The sequence below is a fragment of the Phocoena phocoena genome, chromosome 18 (assembly GCF_963924675.1).
Source record: "Phocoena phocoena chromosome 18, mPhoPho1.1, whole genome shotgun sequence".
Taxonomy (NCBI): domain Eukaryota; kingdom Metazoa; phylum Chordata; class Mammalia; order Artiodactyla; family Phocoenidae; genus Phocoena; species Phocoena phocoena.
Window position 1 is genome coordinate 69,434,487 of NC_089236.1, and position 20,397 is coordinate 69,454,883.

General features: G+C 46.6%; 1 protein-coding gene across 1 annotated transcript in view; it reads left to right on the top strand.

Annotated features, from left to right (window-relative positions):
• Positions 1-20,397, top strand: part of UBAC2 (UBA domain containing 2) — a 155,048-nt gene that overhangs the window by 111,311 nt on the left and 23,340 nt on the right. The window contains exon 7 of the mRNA XM_065896047.1: positions 5,690-5,935. Within this exon, the coding sequence (XP_065752119.1) occupies positions 5,690-5,935 (246 nt within the window). The remainder of the gene's footprint in view (positions 1-5,689; positions 5,936-20,397) is intronic.

The following is a 20,397-nucleotide window of genomic DNA, read 5'->3' on the forward strand; positions in this document are numbered from 1 at the left end:
AAGTATATTAAGTGTGAATAGGTAAACACATTAATCAAAAGGCAGAGATTGTCAGACTGGATTTAAAAGTAAGAAAGTGCTATATGGCGTCTACAAGACACACTTTAAACACAGACACAAAAAGGGTTGAAAAAGAATGAAGAAAGATTCATCATGGAAATAGAAATCTGAAATGGCCATATTAATATAAGACAAAATAGATTTCTATGTGAGTATTACTCAGAGCAAAGAGGGATTCTTTATTATGATAAAAGGGTCAGTGTATGTGTGCCTAATGACGGCTTCCAAATACACCAACATTTTCCAAATACATGAAGTTAACACAACTATGGACAAATGGACAAATTTACAATCGCTTTGAGACTAAAAAATACAAGTGTTTAATTTTTCATCTAATTCAAATCTCACAGTTTTGATTTGATCAATTTTTTTCATATTTCGTTATATTTATAACAATATTTTGCTGTCTTCAGCTAAATCAGTGTGACTTTGCTGTTATACAGCTCCATTTTCTATCTTGCTTTTTATCCAGATCTTCAGAAAAGGAATCCTTACTTCCTCACCTCCAATTCATTATATATTTTTGCCATATTTACTTCCTGTCTCTTTCTTTATTACATATATATATATTTGTTACAGAGAGTGCTGCCCCCGACGCCTCCCCTTCCTTCTTCCCTTATCATCCTGCTGCAGAAGAAACCACATTCCGTGGTTCTGTACTTACTACATGAGTATGTGTCCATAAGCAGTAAATACTAGCATGTTGTGTTTTGAAGTTTTGCAAAAAGATGAATACAAAATGTAATACCTTTTTAGAAACATATCAATACATGTACACCGAGTGTGTTTAACTGCCGTTTAGTATTTTGAGGGATGAATAAACCACTCTTTAACCATTCCTCTCCTGGGACACTGTTCCCTAGCTGTTACACAGAGCTTTGCAGTTGAGAATTTCCTGAAATATACCTTTGGCAGCTCTGCTGGGTATTGTCAAATTGCTCTCCCCAGTGGTCGGGCCACTTTGCCTTCCCTCAGGATTGGGGGAGAATTCTCAGTTCCCCCTCATCCTCACGAAAACTTGAAACCAGGTTTTTCAATTTTTGCTAATTTTTATTATGTTTAACATTGTTCAGTTAAGATTTGCAATTCTCTAAAGGTAAGTGAGGATAAACATCCTTTCATGTGCTTGTTGGACATTTGAATTTCCTTTTCTGAAATTGCCTTTTCATCTGCTTTATGAATTGGGTTGACTGTCTTCTTACAAATGGATAGTTTCTTTATGTTCTGACGCTACCTTTCTTGAGGACAAGAATCCTAAGGACCTTCTCCCAGGCTCTTGTCGTGTTTCCCTTCATTTATGGTAACTTTTGGCCCCCTGTAGCTTTCATTTTATTTATTTGTTTGTTTGTTTTTGGCTGCATTGGGTCTTTGTTGCTGTGCATGGGCTTTCTCTAGTTGCGTCGAGCGGGGGCTACTCTTCGTTGTGGTGTGCGGGCATGCAGTAGCTTCTCTGGTTGAGGAGCACGGGCTCTAGAACGCAGGCTCAGTAGTTGTGGCGCACGGGCTGAGTTGCTCCACGGCATGTGGGATCTTCCCTGACCAGGGCTCAAACCCGTGTCCCCTGCATTGGCAGGTGGATTCTTAACTACTGCGCCACCAGGGAAGTCCCCCACTGTAGCTTTTAAATTGTAAAGTAGATGAATGTGTGTTTTCTTTTATAGTTTGGGCTTTATGTTTCTTATTTAAAAATCCGTCCTCATCCCAGTGCCAAAAAGATGTTCCTTCTGTATTTTGTGCAGAAAGATTTACAGTTTTATAAATTATATTTGTGTCCTTAATCCATTGGGAATTTATGTGTGGTGTCAGGAAGGGAGAGCTGTTTCGTCTTTATCCTTATGTGTGGCCCGTGTATGTTTTTTCCCGTTTAACGCACCCATTTCTGCTGTGAACCAGGTGCCTTGTACTCGAGTCTTTTTCTCTGCTCTTGCTCTTTACATCGATTTGAGTAGCTCTCCATAAAGACCACACTGTTTTAATCACTCAGACTTTATAGCATACTTTGAAATCTGATAGGCCTTATTATGTTTCCCAAAAATTATCTTGACTCTTCTGGATCACTTATTCTTTATTTTTAAATCTTTTTATTGTGATACATAACACACACCCAACTGTGCGTCAACTATAAATGTCATGAAGCCAAACAAATCACTATGAAGCGGACGCACCCGTAAAACCCTGTGCAGGTCAGAGCACTGCCGGCCCCCGGAGCCCCAGTGCCCCTCCCTTCTGTGACTGCTCTCCTGGCGCACCGCAGATGGTCATCACCACCATGCTTCGCTATATGGTTTTTCCACTTGACTGATCCATTTACAAAGTGGGGTCATAATGTATGCAATCTTTTGGGTCCAGCTTCTTTTTCCCAACATTATGTTTCTAAAAATTTAAACCTTGATATTCCATACAAATTTTAGGATTGTTATTTAAGTTCCAACCAAAAAACCCCAAGAGTCTCTTTTGTATTATATTGAATATATATATCAATATGGTGAAAATTGATGTCTTAACAATTTTGCATCTTCCCATTCGCAGATGTGATGTTATGATATCTTTATTTATTACTAGAGGTTTTTTTAATGTCCCTTATTATAGTTTTTTAGTTTTCTATAAAGGCCTTATATATTTTTTATTAAATTTATTCCTAAGTATCTCATTGTTTTTGTTGCTGTTGTCTGCTCACAGCTCATTGTTTTTCCTTCCTCTAGGCAGTCAGTATTTGATCTCTGGTTACTTTTGTTGACTTAAAGAAAAACGCACAACATAAGAGTTGTGAGTTTAAGGTTTATTCAGGGTCTTACTGAGGACTGTAGCCTGGGCCATAGCTCTGAGGAACCGCTCCAAAGAAGTAGGGGAGGCGCCAGTATAATAAATTATGAATTTTTTGGCTGTGAAATACATCTAGTCAAGCATACATCTCAGTCAAAGATTACCGCCAATCAGAAAGAGCAGAATCTCAAGTTAATTTTAGTGCTTTTCTTTGTGTGTGAAGGTGCAAGAATCTGGGGTCATTGAAATTCTTCCTGAGATATGCATCTAGCCCTCTAGGGGTGTGTTTATCTAAAGCACAGAGTGCCTCATCCGGATTTTTCACCCTGAATTCTCCTCAGGGTGCGCTGTCAGCGGGTGACTGCTGTGGGTTGTGACTTACCCTTATATAATGAGCTATGCTCTTTTGTTCTTTTTTGTTCACACTTTTAAGGATTTCTTTCTCTGTTTCACTATAATGGATCTAGATATAAATTTCATTATGTTATCCACCTTGGGACTATTGCATTTTCAATCTGAGTATCTATATTCTTTATTAATTCTGGAAAACTCAGCTATTATCTGTTGAAATATAGTCCCTTTCTTCCTATATTTCTTCTGTTGTCTTCTTCTGGAAGTTCTATGAGACATACACGGAAGGCCTCTCTGTCTGTATGAAGTCCACACGTGTAGAGTCCCCGGCCTCCCCTGTTGGCCTGCTCTACCCGCTCCAGAGCCTCTTTGATGCAGGCCCTGCAGAGCTTTTACCTTCTCCCCGTAGAGAAGGGAGAGGGTAGATAGGGGCTCTGCTGGGTGAGGGGAGGCATTGGAGTTGCTCCTTGCACAGAGTTCTGTGACCCTCCACTTCACTCCCACCTTCACAGTACCTGGTGCCTCTAATCCCTGAGTCCGTGGCGGGGGGCGGTGGGGGGGACCCTCTCCCTCATTTGGATTTACCCTTCTCATATGCTAAGTATTTCTAACTACTCAATGTGTTCCTGGTGCCTCTAATCCCTGAGTCCGTGGCGGTGGGGGAGGACCCTCTCCCTCGTTTGGATTTACCCTTCTCATATGCTAAGTATTTCTAACTACTCAGTGTGTTTTCCAATGTGTTTTCCATGTTGTTAGTGTGGTTGAGGATTACAGATGCTTTCTAGTTTCAGTGAATGTGAAGTTTGTTTCTGTTTTTGTTTTCTTAGTTGTTTTGTACCATTTTTGAGAGAAGTAGCATAGAAATTATTTGAAATCAAAAGTCCTTTTCCATTCACTCTTCAACCTCCTCCAGTGTGTCTTTTGCTCCTACCACTGCACCAAAACTGTTCTTAATTTTGCCATATCCAACAGTCATCTTCTTCCTCTCTCTGTCTTACTTGAACTCTGGGCTACATTAGACATAGCTGACTATTCCCATCTTAAAACACTGTTCTCTTAGCTTCAGTGGTACTAAACTCTCCTAGTTTTCCTTCTTCTCACTGTCAGCCCCTTCTCAGATTTCTTTACTGGCTTCTCCTACTCTGTCCATCCACAAAATGCTGGTGTACCCTGGGTTCAGTCCTAAGTCCTCTTCTTTCCTCTGTAATAACGTCCCCCGCCCTCATTATCTCCTGTAGTCCTGTTGCTTTAAACACAGTCTTATACCACTGACTCCCAAATCTTTATCTCTGCAAACTTTTCTCTTGAGTTCCAGATTTTTATATCCAACAACCCTCTTGATAGCGCCACTAAGATTTCTAATGGATACTCCCAAGCTCATTCCTGCATTGCACTCGCTGTTTTCTCTGCCTGAAACGTTCTTCCTCCAGTTCATCAAATCACTGGCACCTCACTATCCTTAAGAACTCTGCTCAAGTGTCGCTTCCACCCGACCTAAAGAAGGTCCTTGCTCCAAGTCACCTTATTTTATTTCCTTCATAGATCTTGTCTGGAATTGTTTTGTGTGTTTACTATCCAATCTCCATATTGATCACGATTACCTCTGTAAGAGTAGGGCTTTATTTATCTTGTCTTCTGCTATACTTTAAGTGCCTAGAACAGCACCTGGTATATAGCAGATGCTCAATAAATTTTTGCCTAATTAGTTAAGTTTTATTAGTAAAACATTAAAGTGTACTTTTCTCTTGCTAGACAGAAATTTGTCAAATATGTTCTAATTTGGTGTGAATAACTTATCCTAAGAATCAAATTCACAAAATTAAAGATTTGTCTTTAACAAAGGAATAGCCATTCTCATTTTAACCTAGGAAACCATAGAGACTCCTTAGACTTCTCTTACCATATAAATTGCCTTAAAGATGAAAAACAGCCTTATTCGTAAACAGAATTGTTAATTGCTAACTATTGGCAAGGATTTTAAAATCTAGGAAAAATACTTGCAAATTTTATTAAAACAACTGTATACATTTTAGGTCGTCTTTATTTTCTGGTAAATGTATTTACATATTCAATACCGATGCTGGGTCACGTCATCGAATATCAAGGTTGTTTTCTCTCAGTGTCTCTCTCTGACGGCCATCTGCCAGTAAGAATACCGCAGAGTTAGTACAGCGTGAAAGTGTTTTGATAATCCAATATTTCATGGCTTTGTCTTAAAAGACAGCATTGTTTTTTTTAAATATTGCACCAGTACTTTGAGTGTTAAATAGTTAGGGTTCTGCTGTCTCTTCTAACTTAATAAAAACACGTTTGTTTACTGAGTAAATTCCATTTTTTGTTGGTTTGTGCTGCTTAGTATCCTACAACCTGGTAGGAGTTCTGGTTGTCACCTGACACTACAGCAGTGAAGGAAAACACCATCTGAAGTGTTTTGCGGTTATTGATTTCTATGTTAAATATGTTCTTTAACATTTTATGACATTTCAACAATCCAGTTGGACGCTTTTTCTTTTAGATTTCCGGGCTCTGCTACAACAGCAAAATGTTACAAGTTCATGAGGTGCTCTGCGTCCCCAGCTGGATGGCAAAGTTCTGTTCTTGGACACTTGAGCCCATCTTCTCATCTTCAGAGCCCACCAGCGAGGCCAGAATCGGGATGGGGGCCACGGTAGACATTCAGAGACAGCAGAGGATGGAGCTGCTGGACCGGCAGCTGATGCTGTCACAGTTTGCACAAGTGAGGCGGCAAAGACAGCAGCAGGTAAACGATAATAATCACAATGGAAAATTCAGAAATACTCAGGGGCCTGCGTAGACTTCTCCTTTGAGACTGTATGTGTGGTAGAGTCTACATTTCATTCCTGTGCATTGTATCATAGATACCTTGACATGTTTCCAAGTGGAATGTAGGTCTCTGATAGTGGCTATTCTTGGTGTTTTCTTTTTAAGGTAAAAAAAGTAACTTGCAGCTGAAAGACTGGTCAGACTGGACATTCTTGCTCCACTTCTATTAGATAAGCATGATTTCTTAGAGAAACACCAAGCCTGGTTAACAAGACGGGATATTTATCTGTTTTTATCATCTTGTAAAAGCCACAGTGTCTTCCTGTTAAGATGCTTATTATTGTGTGCTCTGGACTGAAGAGCAAATGTCAAACTTCTTGATTTTCCTTGGTTGCAATGGAGAATATGAAGGTAAGAAAATTTTTAAGGGAAGAACCAGCAAGTAGATCAGATAAATGCTCTGTTTTCTTAGCCTTGTCATTAATCGTCAGGAAATACTGAGCATTTATCCACAAAAACTGCTCTATCCAAGCAATCCAACACCACACTCGTCTTTCCTGGGTTACTCTGCGTCAGGCTGAAACCTCATACCTGGTCCTTCTTTGGCACTTCTGTGATCCAGTCCATTGGGTTCCTCGTTTCTTGTCTCCATCCCCTTTACCCTCTGGGGTATGAGAGAGAGTTCTGTTCTCTCCTGCCATCTCCCGATCTCCTGCCTGCATTGCGTGTGAGAAGTAGGTCTTCATGGTGTGTGGTCTGGAAAGTGAAATCAGGTGTGATGTCCCTGGACGTCAGTGGAGAGGTGGGTCCCAGAGTTTCTATCTGGCGTGGGAAGAAGGGGACCCCTTATCAATGGGCCGAGTCTGCAGGTAAAAGAGAGAAGTGAAGGCTGTTCCCTACGGGTGTATTTGAATTTGAGGTGACTCTGGAACATACAATAAAGGTGCCGCTGATGTAGTTGAACATGGAGGACAGACATCACTCTTGGAGAGGTCAGAGCCGTAGGTGCAGATCATGGCTTAAGTGTGTAGGGTTGGGAGGTGAGTCCTGTAGGAGAATCACATCCAGGATGAATGTAGGCTATAGGCTAAGCCTGCATTTAGCAGGAGGAAGAGGTAGATCCTTTGAGGAAACAGAGGAAATAATGAAAAGTATGAGAACTCAGAACAACCGGTGTCCAAAAAACTGAGTAATAATGAGTATAAATATTTTCTGATAGAATGGACAGAGCTATGAGGGAGAGAAAGAAGTAGTGTATGATTCTGAGGTTTCTGGCTTAGCCAAGGAGAGAGATCAATGACAGCACCATCCCACCAACATCAGAAGAGCAGGCGATGGGAAATACATTGACTGAGGTACCTTCAGGCTACCCGGGGGGAGATTCCCTGGCAGATAGCTGTGGTCTTGTGCTCATAAGTAAAATGAGAGGTTGTGTTTCTGAGGTGGGCGTCCCCAGGCAAACTCTCGTGTGTGAAGTGAATCGGAGAATGCCGTCAGGATGAGCAGCTTTGGGGGGGGGGGCGGTGAAGGGCAGAGGGAGACTTTGAGCCCCAGTCACAAAGAAGGCCCGAGCTAAGCTTACGGTGCCCAAGCCCCGGAGTTGCGAGAGACCTTCCGAGTCGTCCCAGATTCAGAAAGGTGTTGGCGCAGATTGCAGGCACCTCTCCCCAGATGCACGCCATCCACAGAGCAGATGTTACTTGAGAACCATCAGGTGCCCGCCCCCCGGCAGCAGGAAGACGGAGCGCTGGTCCTGAAGGAGGGGGAGGATCTGGGTCGCAGACCCGTCCAGAGCATCCGCCCCTCGTGCTGCTTGGATCTTCTTGTTTTACTTAAGTTCTCGGAGCAACACCTCCAAGATTGCAGTGGTGCTTTTTTCCCAGGAGAAACCTTCAAGAGGAAGGTCAGCAGGGCAGACTGCATCCCCTTCTGCTGAAGCCGGTCTCGAGGATACACTGATGACCATCTCCGTCGTCTGTTGTCCGCTTGAGAGTCCCCACCCTTGGCTGGAAGGCTTACATGATGAAGCGACACATGCTGTCATCCCTGTGGGGTCTGGGTCCCCGGTCCCCAAGCCCTTCCCGGCTGTGGCTGCTGCACTTGTCTGTTTACTGTAGAAACTGGGTGAGGAAGTACAAGAGATGCCCTCCAGATCACCCGAGTGCCGCCCATGATCTTCCCTCCCCTTTTTGTGCCCGTGGCCGTAGCTTTTCCTGGTGGTCAGGATTAATTACTCCTGCCAGGATAATGACTCCTTTCCTTGCCTGCCGGTCTTTTGGCACAAGAGCCCGAACTGACTGGGCAACAGCTGTAACTTAAGATGTAACAGTATTCTTGCTTCATCCCCGATGGAAGCGTTCCCTTCCTGTGAGCCGAGCTCTGTAAACCACAGAATCCAGAGTTGTGGGACGGGAAGCCCAGATTCCCCAAGTGGGTCACCTTGAGGGAGGATAGTCAGGGCCACTTCTCCTTCCATCCCTTGTTTCCAAGAGCCGTGTGTTCCGCCTACTGGGGACACAGCACCCGTGTGAAGGTTGTTGATTTAGGGTCTGTACTGCACACCAGAGCCTCAAGCGCTGTCCTTGGCGGGTACCATCTCCAGGTTGGCGTCTCACTCCCACCTTCACCCGGCTACCCATTGGTCTGGCGACATGGTAGCGCCTGGGTCGTGCTGTGTGAGGGTCAGTGTATCCCGTGGTCTTGGCACTGCCGCGCCCTCTTTGCTAGAAGCGGGCCTTGTGGTCCGATGTGATGTCATCTGGAACCCTGGTCGGTACCTCATGCCCTCTGTCAACCCACAGAGGTGGTGCTTAGCGACAGAGAAGGCAGGCAGCCCCATAACCAGAAAATGTGTCAGTTCCAGGTAAAGTGAGTTGCTGCCTATAATAGTCAACGCAGGTCGCCCGCGCAGAGCACCGCAGACTGGGCAGCTTCAGTAACAGGTCTTTCCTCATTGTTCTAGAGGCTAGAAGTCCAAGATCAAGATACCGTCGGGGTTGGTTTCTAGTGAGGACTGTCCTTGGCTCGCAGGCAGCCACCTTCTTGCTGTGTCCTCACATGGCCTTTTCTTGGCGCCTGCATGTTCCTGGTGTCCCTTCTTATGAGGACACCAGTCCCATTGGATTAGGGAGGGCCCCATCTTTATGACCACATCTAACCTTAATTACCTCTTTAAAGTCCCTGTCTCCAAATACGGTCACATTGGGGGTTAGGGACTTCAGCCTATGAGTTTTCGGGGGGGGCATGTTTCAGTCCATAACGGTGCCCCTTCCAGACTGAAAAGGGCCCAGTATAGTCTACCTGGCTCTATGACTGTTGGTTCTCCTTGATGGGTGGTGGCGTACGTATCAGGGCTCAGCACGGCTCTCTGTTACCCTGGAAGCTAAGTCCACATTAGTGAGTGGGGCCCATGCACAGTGGGGCTCCTTCCCGGCCATCTTGGCTGCTCTGTTCACCTGCCAGCCCTGGGATGGCCGGTGACAGAGGCTGGCTGACGTCAGTCTGCCGAGTCATTCTGTCTCTCTCTTCTGTGCTGGATGTTCACGGTAAACACTGGAACCTAGATGTCACGCTTCATGCCTGTTCCTTGGCTGGACCCACATGACTCTTCCCAGGCCTCCTTGTCCCCTACCTTCCCATCCCCTGACCACCTAACCAAGTCATTCACCACGTCCAGTGAGTCCCTAGGTGTTATTTACCTCAGGCCACCTCTCTTCCCATGCAAAGCGGACGACCAAATGCACTGCCCAAGCCCTACCCATTGGGAGCATTTGTCCCCGTCACTGTTCTTCAAGGTGACCCCTGAGTGGAGCTATAGTGCAGCCACGGTCTCTTTTCAGCTTTCAGTTGTGTACCAAGCCAACCCATCTATGAACCGAATTTGGCCATTTTCCTCCTTGTCACTTGGTGGCTAGGGACCCACCCCCATGTAGCAGGAGGTGTGAACTGGAGAAGAGGTTTTTATACGACAGAGGTTATCGACATGGTGGTCTTGGCGGACCTGCTTGTGCAGCTTGCCTGCGCCCCCCGCCCTGCTCGTGCTGACCCTGGATACACCACTTACGTCGGACGATGGCTTTCTGTGGTCGCACCTGACCACAGAACTTGGTAGGTCTCACACTTCTGGCCACGCGCTCACTCTGTACCCGTGGTCAGGCACTTCCTGTCCCCCAGGGTCCAGCAGCAGTGTTTCGAAAGTGTGTAATTCTCTGCTGTGTATGCGTGCCCTTGCTCCAGTGCCCTGGGCGTCCGCATCATGGGGGTCCTCTGTGGCTCGCTGCAGACTCCACCCGGTGTCTTCCCCACCACAGATACTTCGAATATCAGTATCTGCCGGGTTGCACAGCCCAAGCATCCATGACCGAACCAGACCAAAATCCCCGCCCTCTTGGAGAGGGCCTTCCAGCCGGGCGGCTGTGAAGTGACGTCCTTTGGTCTGTGGCTCTCCCCGCCGCGTGGCAGGCTCTTCCACTTTCCGAGGTCAGTCTTGCCCACAGTTCAGAATCCCAGCCCCTGGGCTCTTGCGCAGACTTCTCATTGTGCTGGAGAGAAGAGCGTGTGGTTCTTTAGTCTGGGGCTTACTCAGCACCCTCCTCATTTCTTCCCAGCATCGGCCTCGAGAAACACAGCTGTCTCCTCCGTGTCCCCTGAGGCTCGGGGATGCTGGTCTGCCCAGAGACACACAGCTGCCAGCAGGGCTGCAGACTAGGGGCCCAGGTGTGTCCGATTCCAGGGCCTCTGTGTGTGTGTGTGATGTTGTTGGTTTTTTTCCTTTCCTTTTTTACTTCGGCTGTCAGGAAACTCAATGCCAAGTTTAGTGTTCAATCAAAGTTAGAACTTGTGCTTCCATCTTCTCTGTTTTTAAAATACCTTTTTTGATTGTTTTAGTGTCCTTGTATCTTACTGTAGGCCTTCTCAAATTCTGTTATTGCATTTAAGATAAGTCTCTCACTTGTTTACAAACTGTGGGTTTTCAAATGTTTTTCATAGAACCCAGAATTTATTTGGTCCCAAAACCAATCAGTTCCTAGTTACTGTACATTAGAGTGATCTGTTTGCAGTTTTTGATTTCAAGCACTCCAAAATAATGCCGAAGTCTTGTTTGAGTGTAATTCCTTTGCGCGTCTTTTGCCTGCTTCTGTCGGATTTTGTCTCGCCGCCTGGCAGCTGCTGCTTTGTGCTCGCTGTCGCCTACCCGCCTGTGGTCCGTACTTGGCTCTGCGGTCACAGTCAGCCAGTGGTCATTATTGAGACAGTGACCAAGACTGGTGGGGACTCGGTGGGCACCTAAGAAGTGAAAAACCTGTCTTTCCCCTTAATGAGTTTGTGATCAACGTCAGGGAGCTCAGCAGATACACTTGAATTAGAGAAACATCCAAGAACGATGAAATATAGACCGGAGTGCACGGGGCAGTAAGACACCCAGGAAGGCGCCATTGGGGGTCCTGTTACTGTGAGAGGAGGTTTCAGGGGCTAGAAGGATGGGCAGGATGTGGGCGGGCGGAGAGGATGAGGCAGGTCATCCCAGAGGAGAGGACCAGACAGAGGGAGGGAGGCGTGGAGGTGATAAGGAGGCCTGAAAGGGGAAGGCCTCGAGGAGACATGGGGGGCTGAGGTGGTAGGGTACCTAGTGACAGAGAGAAGTAACACAGCGACTGTAATCGAGGGAGGTGTTTTACAACCCGACGGCAGAGTTGGATTTTGACGTTGGAGGCTGTCAAAAGTGGTTTAGTCAGTTGTAAAGGTAGGACAGGTATCTCAGAGAAATTCCTCTCATTGCAGCATGTGAGATGGGTGGAGAAAGGAGAGACCATGGAGGAAAAGACCCAACAGGAGATTTTAGAAATCCAGCGCTCTGCTCTGTGAATGCCTGGCCGGGATAATGGCCAGCTCCTCACTGGGCTCCTAACCGGCATTGTCCCCTGAGGTCCAGCCCGCTGATCTCTCCCCCTGCACACTCGCAGTCCATGGCTCTCCCCTCTGTGCTAAGCTCATGGCTCCCAGACTTAGACCTATGGTCTAGACCTCCTCTCTCCTGGGCTCCAGACCTAAATATCCTACTGCCTGCCGGGCATCTCCACTTGAATGCCCCACAGGCACCGGAAATTTACCCTTGCTTTGCTAAATTGGCTTCTCTGTCTCGCTCCCTCCCGGATGGAAAGCACCGTCGTCCACCCAGAGGCCCAAACCAGAACACTGTGGCTTCCCCTTGGACTCTTCCCTCCTGCATCCGTGTCCCTCGTGTCCCTCGTGTCCCCTCCCTCACCTGCACCCCAGAGAGTCTACCTTCTCGCCGTCAACCCACCACTCCCTCTCTCTTCATCCCCCTGCCTTAGTTCAGGCCACCGATGTCACTCACCTAATAAAAGCTTGTCACAACTGCCTCCCTCTCCCGGCCCTGCCCCACACTCCAGCCCCCAGGGCGAGCTCTGTGAAGACGCAAACCTGATTGTCTCACTCCTACCAAAGTCCTTCAGAGGCCCTCCTGAGCCTACAAGGCAGTTCTCGCTGGCTACACAAGGCCCCCGCCTGCTTTTTAGCCCCTGCCTTCCCCCGGCCCTGAGCAGCCTCGGGCTAATCACTCCGAACTGTTCACAGTTCATCTCAGCCCCGTGTTGTTTCTCACTTCTTGCCTCTTCATCTACCCTTCCCTCTGCCGACAACAAACTTCCCCTGAACCGACTTCCCCACCGCACCCCATCTCACCCACACACACGGTCTCTGCTTGCCCAACTCTTGCTCACTCTTGAGTAAACTTTCTGAGATCCCCTCCTCTGGGAAGCCCTCTCCAGCCTCCCGGGCAGCACTGACCCTCTGTCTGTCCTTAGAGCCCCTGGCGTCTTTCCTGACCTCGCCACTCCCGCCCCTCACCATTGACTCACGTCCCATCTGTGCCCGTGGTGTGTCTTGGGGTGGGGGTGGGGCTTTTCCATTGTGTCTCTAATGTGTGAATAATGCCTGGCATGTGGTAGGCACCCATACATTTGGAGAATTAGTGACTCGATATGTATATAATAAATATTTACAGAATTTCTTAATGTACTGAGGCCAGCTGAATACAGGTGAGTAGTCCTGGCTGGAAACTATACAGCTATCCTCTGAGAGGACAAACCACTAAAGACAGCCCGAGACCCATGTTCAGGGAGAGCAGAGAGGAGGAAGAAAGGAATTCCAAGGGGCGGGGAGGAATCCGGGAGAGTTCAGTGGCAGAGCAGCCGGGAGAGGAGTGTTTCAGGAAGAATGGGAGAGGGGGTGCTCAACAGATTCAGAGGCTCCCCTCCCACCCCCCAAAAAAGGCCAGGCAGAGACAATGACGAGGAGAAGATCACAAGAGTCAACAGGAGTTGGCTCGCTCTTGAAAGGAGTTTCAGCGGGAACGCACGCACCACGTTAAGAAGTAGTGCAGGGTTTGGAAGCAGAGGAAGGGCAAGCATCACTTGTGCCCTGGCCAGCCAGCCTCATCCTAGGACATTGCCACGGGAGTCACATCTTGGTTCTTGAAAATGAACTCTGGCGTTGCACTTCTGAAGCAGTTGTAACGTGCTCTGCAGCGAATACGCCTCCATGGCTCTAAAGGGCAGTGAGCAGTGTGATGGCTCTGCAGACCTTGCTTCATCTGCAGCTTACAGGGTCAGTGCACAGTGTCCTGAAGTTCATCATCAGGCCCAGTGACATGGCCTTTCTGGACACTTCCACGGTGGTCACTACACAGAAGCTTTCGGCTGATTGGCTTACGGACTCATTGTGACGAGGGCTGAGTGGACGACATAATAACGCCCGGTCCCTTTCTTCCAGCTCTCATCTCCCCCACGGCAGAGCTTTCCCGCTCTTCTGTACATTGATGTAGCGGCGGCGTGTCTGTCACACATTGAGTCTACTCCCACCAGCTTCTTGCTCTCAGGTGCACTCCCCGCCCCCAGTAGGGGTGCTTTCTCCATGGTCGGTGACGTTGCCGAGTCATCTCGGTACTAGCAGCTGCGGATCATTTTCCACTGCTGGGACCGTTACGTAACTTTTCATGGGCCCGTGCTTTATTCATTCACCGAGTAGCCTTTGAATTCTTGAAGGTCAGGAGCTGTGTGCTCCACTTATTTACGCCTCTCTTGGTTCCACTGCAGTGTGCAGCCCTGAGGGAGAAAATGGCGCTGCCCTGGCCTTCAGGAAGCCTGCAGCCCCTGGGGGAAGAGAGATGAGTCAATGCGAAGTGCTAGGTTTCTATTGGAGTTTGCACCAGCAAAAGAGTCCTGGTTCTCCCTGAGGGACTCAGCAAAGCCCTGTGTGGTTGAGGGGAATCTGGAAGAGACCAGCACTCAGGCAGGCATTTCAGGCCTAGAGAACCGTGTGAGAAAAAGCGCAAGGGCTTGAGACAGCTATGGGAACACAAGTGATTGCATTTGCCTAAGTTCAGGGCTCCCCTAAGGAGGAAGCAGTGAAAGAGAGGCTGGGGAGAAAGCCGAGACCAGGACATCGGGGTGCTACACTGAGGAGTGTTTTTTCTTTCATCCTGCTAGACGTAGTGAGTCAGCGAAGACTTTAGGCAGAAGAGTAAGTTAGATTTGTCTTTAATAAAGATTACTTTGGGGACTCCCCTGGTGGCACCCAGGTTCCATCCCTGGTCAGGGAACTCGATCCCACATGCATGCCACAACTAAGAAGCCCGCCTGCCACAACTAAGAGCCAACGTGACCAAATAAATAAATAAGACTCCTTTGGCCATGACATGAATACCCTTGAGAAAGCTGATACTGGAGGAAGAAGACCAGTCAGGAGATGGCGAGGATTCTCTGAGTTCTGGTGGTGAGGCAGTGTGTCCTCACTGCATGAGCCTACATGACCACAGTCAAGCTCTGCGAGCCTCTGTGCGTTCACACCTCCAGAACAGTCACTGAAATGCCCTGTAATGATGAGCATTTGAACAGCAGGGTTGCTGCAGGAGTCTCTGCAGCTTCTTAGCATGGATTCCCCTTTTTGCTGGTCATGATGCCATCACGATAGAAAAGCAGAATATAAATGAAAAGGGGAAGAAATTTGCAGTTAAGGAATCAACACTGGGTTGACGGGGAGATCTGTGCACAGTCTATCTAATAGGGTTGTCCTGAGGATAAAATAATTTATGCAAAATTACTTGATATACCAGAAAGATCTGTCAAATATTAGTTATTCTGATTGCATTGGGGATCTGTTTTTGGGCTCTCAGGAAGTTTGAGAGAGAGTCCTGATTTAGGAGCTAACTGGATAGTTACTACTCTTTAAAACTTGGAACCTTTAGAACAAGGGTCAGTAAGCTATGGCCCATGGGCCAAACCCGATGCTAAGAATGGTTTTTACATTTTTAGTGGCTCTGTAAGCACCTACACAATATCTTTGATTTTGCCTATTGGTCTTCAAAACCTAAAACATTCACTACCTGCCCTTTTACAGAAGAACTTTGCCCACCCCCTGCTCTAGAAGATTACGCAGCCAGCAGCCTTCCAAAGCAGCTCTGTTTCCCGGGAAGTCTGTATTCTCTGAGATGTGATCATCTGTTACTTGTGTGACCCCTATTCTCTCTGTTGGCTGGTGGTGATAATGCCATCACATACCACAACATAAACTTGGTGATAAGACTTTCTAAGGTATTTCTGTGAAATCTCCATTTACTCTAGAAGTAGAATTACGGTGAAGCCCACTAAGAACGCATCATGCTTGGTATAAGCCAAGTGGGAATTTTGTCAACAAAGCAGTGAAGTCGTTTGGTGCTCATTTTTTTCATTACCTCTTCACTTCCTCCGGCTGCCCGTGTTTCCTGATTGATTATCACCTCTGTTAACAGTAACGAGCAGCTTATTTGACCTGCAAGGAGAGAAGATGTTGATGCCTACAGCAGCTCACCATTATTCACACATGCATTTCAGTTATTTTCTCAGTATTTGGTTGAATGGTTAGCTAAGTTTCTAAGCGAGGGTGAGGTGTATTCTCTCACCTTCACTTAGAAACATTTTGTGACTGTGAAAATTTTCTCTTTATCTACCCCAGCAATCGTTGTTAGGTAACATCTAACATATACATTATTATGAGTCACATCCCCCTTGCAAATCATGTGAGTTCCTTTTATTAATCAAGGATTTTTAATTTAGTAAAATATTTTTAGTGTATTGAAAGTGCTCTCAGGTTCTCATTTTTTTTCAAGTTTTTTAATAACTTTATTGAGATCGAATTCACATACCATATAGTTCACCTCCTTAAAGAGTACAGCTCAGGGAATTCCCTGGTGGTCCAGTGGTTAGGACTCCACACTGTCACTGCCAAGGCCTAGGTTCGATCCCTGGTCGGGGAACTAAGATCCTGCAAGCTGCATGGTGTGGCCAAAAAAGAGAGTACAATCCAGTGGATTTTAGTGTACTCACAGAGTTATCCCACCGTCACCACGCTGAATTTTAGAACACTGGTATTACCTCAAAAAGAGACTCTTCGCATTAGCAGGCACTGCCCAGTCCTACCACCCACCTCACCCTGAGCGACCACGCATCTATCTTCTGGCTCTAGATTGGCCTGTTCTGGACATTGAATCTAATCATATACTTTTGGGTCCTTGGTGACGGGTGTCTTTCACATGGCCTCGTGTTTTTGAGGTTTGTCCATGTGGCAGCATGTCTGATTGTCCTTCCTCCTGGCGGGTGCCATCCCACGGAGCCAGTGTCCGTCAGCACCCCTGCATCTGGTCTCTGAGGAAGCTGCTTACTCACCTCTTAGTTTCCATGAGCATCCTTTCCACAAGATTTATTTAGTGTTCAGCCAGGCTCTGGGGAGCAGACAAGACAGCACAATCTTTCCTCTCCCTGAGCTGAGAGTAGGAAGAGGCAGTGACAGCAAAATGTCACGAGTCCTCTTCTAGGAGAAGCCCCTTGCCCAGCCATGGAGGGTCAAGAAAGTGTGTCTGGAGTGGAGCCCTGAAAACTGTATACCTAAACCTGTGTGTGTGTGTGTGTGTGTGTGTGTATGTGTGTGTGTGTGTGTGTGTGTGTGTGTAGCAAAGGAGTCCACCTTGAATCCAAAGGGAGCACCTTCTCAGCCAAGATGAACCCAAGCAGCCTTGAAGACAGCACACGGGCATGTGGCATGCTTCTCAGCACTTTTCCTTTTTAGCTTTGCTCTTTCACGTTTTGGTGCAATTTGATTTAAAAACCATCCTTTTCAAGTTGCTGTGCTGCCTTGTCAACAAAGCAATCTAATCAGTTAGAGTTAGTTCTTTTATGACTTTTTTCTTTTGTGAGTATGAAGTGTATAGTATCAGGTGCGGAGTAAGTTACTAGTGCTTGGTTGATAAAAATCTGCAAATTAAATGAAAATTAGGTGCAAGAACTCTATTTTCAAGTGAAATTAAAGCTAAGCTGTTTATCTCAATCTGTACCTCCTTGCAGAAACTACTGTTACGTATTTGGTGCTCTTGTAGTTGGTCATAACTGACCTTTTTGACAAAATTCAGAACAGAAAGATAGGATCAATATAAATTCTAATCCCTTTCCAAGGCTGACTCATTAAGTGACCTCGAGAAAATCATTTCTATTTTCCATTCTGCCTTGGTGTTCATGAGAAAGGAGAGTGTGGTACAATCTCATGGTACTTAAGGAAACAAACGATGATGACATACCTGGTATTTTGGAGAGGTAGAAGTCATCAGCAATCCTAATTCTTTTCATAATTTTTTATTTTCTCACTTATTAATCCCTTTTTAAAACCATGAATGAATTTAGAGATGTACCTTGAAGCAGACATAATGTCAAACAGGGGAATATTAGAAAAATTGTCCCTATAATCATTTTGTAAATTTTTCCTCCTCAAAAAAAGTCATCCCTGTGGGTTTTACAACCAGAATACGGGGCTTCCCTGATGGTGCAGTGGTTGGGAGTCTGCCTGCCGATGCAGGGGACACGGGTTCGTGCCCCGGTCCGGGAAGATCCCACATGCCGCGGAGCGGCTGGGCCCGGGAGCCATGGCCGTTGGGCCTGCGCATCCGGAGCCTATGCTCCGCAACAGGAGAGGCCACAACAGTGAGGGGCCCGCGTACCGCAAAAACCAGAATACGATTCCAGCGCAGGACAGACCCCTGGACCACCTGTGAGTGTCTCAGCAAGAACCCTTCTGATCATCTCAAGAAGTCTTGAATTTCATGGAACCCACCCCAGCTTCAGACCCTGCAGTCTTTCACTGTGGGTGACAGATGTGGCTTTGTGAAGAAAGGAGTACAGGAATTTCCAGACTCATGAGTCATGATCTCCTGTCCGAGATTAGAGCACAGATTAGCGATACCAAGATTTTTTAAAAAATCATACTTTTTTAAGTGATGGTGGTGTATGCACCCTGGTTGCGCCTGGATTCCCAGGGTGGGGTGCGGGGTGCAGGTGAAGGTTTCATTGATAGTTCAGAACGTGGGCTTTGGGCTGTGAGAGACCACTGTGAGAGTTGCACTTCATTTCCACAAATCCACATTCCTCATTCGTAAACCGTCCATCGCTGCCGTCTAGTAGGGGTGGTTGCTCAAGGATCCTTGATCATTAGAGATGCTCGTTAGAGCTCCTTGATCAGTGCAGGTAACACTCAGAAGCAGTACTGGAGGTTATAAAATGGAGGGTGTCTAGACCGGTGTCTGTCTGGGCATCCCTCCTGCAACAGCTCTGGCAGGAGGCCACTGGGCTTCTGCTGCAACAGTGAAGGTCTCTTTTTGAGAGAGAACTGCTTGACTTTCAAGACATTCTGTAATATACTGATTAGGAAGAAGCAGCTAATAATTATTAGTTTAAGGACCATCTAGTCCAGTTTTCTGTTTTACAGATGAGGAAACCTAGACTCAGTGTTACATTCTCTTAGATTGGCAACTTGACCTAGTTCTGTAGAAGTTCAGCGGACAGGGAGACCAGTAAGGATTTGGATTGTCAAGAAAGAAGCCAGTTAGAGGCACAAAACAAGAACTGGGCTCTGTACAAACCTGTAGGGTGGCAGATGGTCGTAGGGGACAGGGGAGGGCATTTTAGGTAACAGACACGATTGGAGCAAATGTGGTCTGAATAAGTGAGGGACACAGTCAGTGGAAGGAATATGCAGGGAAGAGGTAAGAAGTAGTTAGGGTGAGGCTGGTTTTGGAGGACAGCCAAAACAGGACAGAATAATCTAGATGTGATGCAGTAAGATTTTCAGTTGAGACAGTGGTGTTGTGAAAGGCCTTGGTGGGGTAACTCATGCACAACTCACCCGCCATGGTGTGCAGGTTGGATGGAGACAATACAGGCACACCTTGGAGACAGTGCAGGTTTGGTTCCAGACCACTGCATTAAAGCAAGTATTGCGATGAAGTGAGTCCCACGAATTTTTTGGTCTCCCAGTGCATGTAAAAGTTATGTTTACACTACACTGTAGTCTGTTAAGTGTGCAATAGCGTTATATCTTTAAAAATGTGTATACTTTAATCAAAAAATACATTATTGCTAAAAAATGCTAACCATCCTCTGAGCCTTCAAGGAGTCATAATCTTTATGCTGGTGGAGGGTCTCGCCTCGACGCTGACGGCCGCCGACTGATCAGGGCGGTGGGTGCTGAAGGTTGAGGTGGCTGTGCAGTTTCTTAAAATAAGCCCCCAGTGTTGCTGTCACCCCCAAACAATTACAGCAGTAACGTCAGAGATCACGGATCGCAGATCACCCTAACAAATGCAATAGAAATAAAGAAGCTTGAAGTATTGCGAGAATTACCAGAATGTGACACAGACACACAAAGTGAGCAAATGCTGTTAGAAAAATGTCACCAATAGACCTGCTCAGTGCAACGTTGCCAGAAACCTTCCATTTGTAACAAATGCAGTATCTGGGAAGCACCGTAAACCAAGGCCTGTATTAGTGGCAGTGAGGTCATCTAAGAGGCTGTTGGCTTAATCTCAGAGGGGGACGACAAAGACTTAAACAGACCCCCTTGAAGGGAAAAATCAGTGGTACTTGAGAACTGGCCGGATTTGATTTATCGGGGAGAGAGTTGAGTCCAAAAGGGTCCCCGGGCTTTCAGGCAATGCTGTCCACCCTGGCCCAGTGTTGGTTGAAGGACGAGTAAGGGAGTGAGAGGTGATCGCTGAAGGGTGAAAATGAGTGACAACTCTGAGGGAGGAGATGTAAAAAGAGAGGGGAAATCCTGTGTAATCCCCAGTCTCATTTTTAATAACAAGTTTCACCTCTTCTTCTCTCCAAACATTTACTGGTAACAAGTGCCAGAACTAATTTTAATTTTGACTTTTATTTGGTAATTGCTGCGTAGAGCTAAGGTTAAGGAGCAGAAGAAATGACCAGAAAATTGGCCGACAAAGAAGGGAGGAAACAAAAGATGTAACGCAGACGTCGGTCTTCCCTGTGCCAGAAGGTGCTCTTTCCTTCATATTTTCAAGGAAGCTGTATCTTATCCTGTGCAGTTCTTACTAAC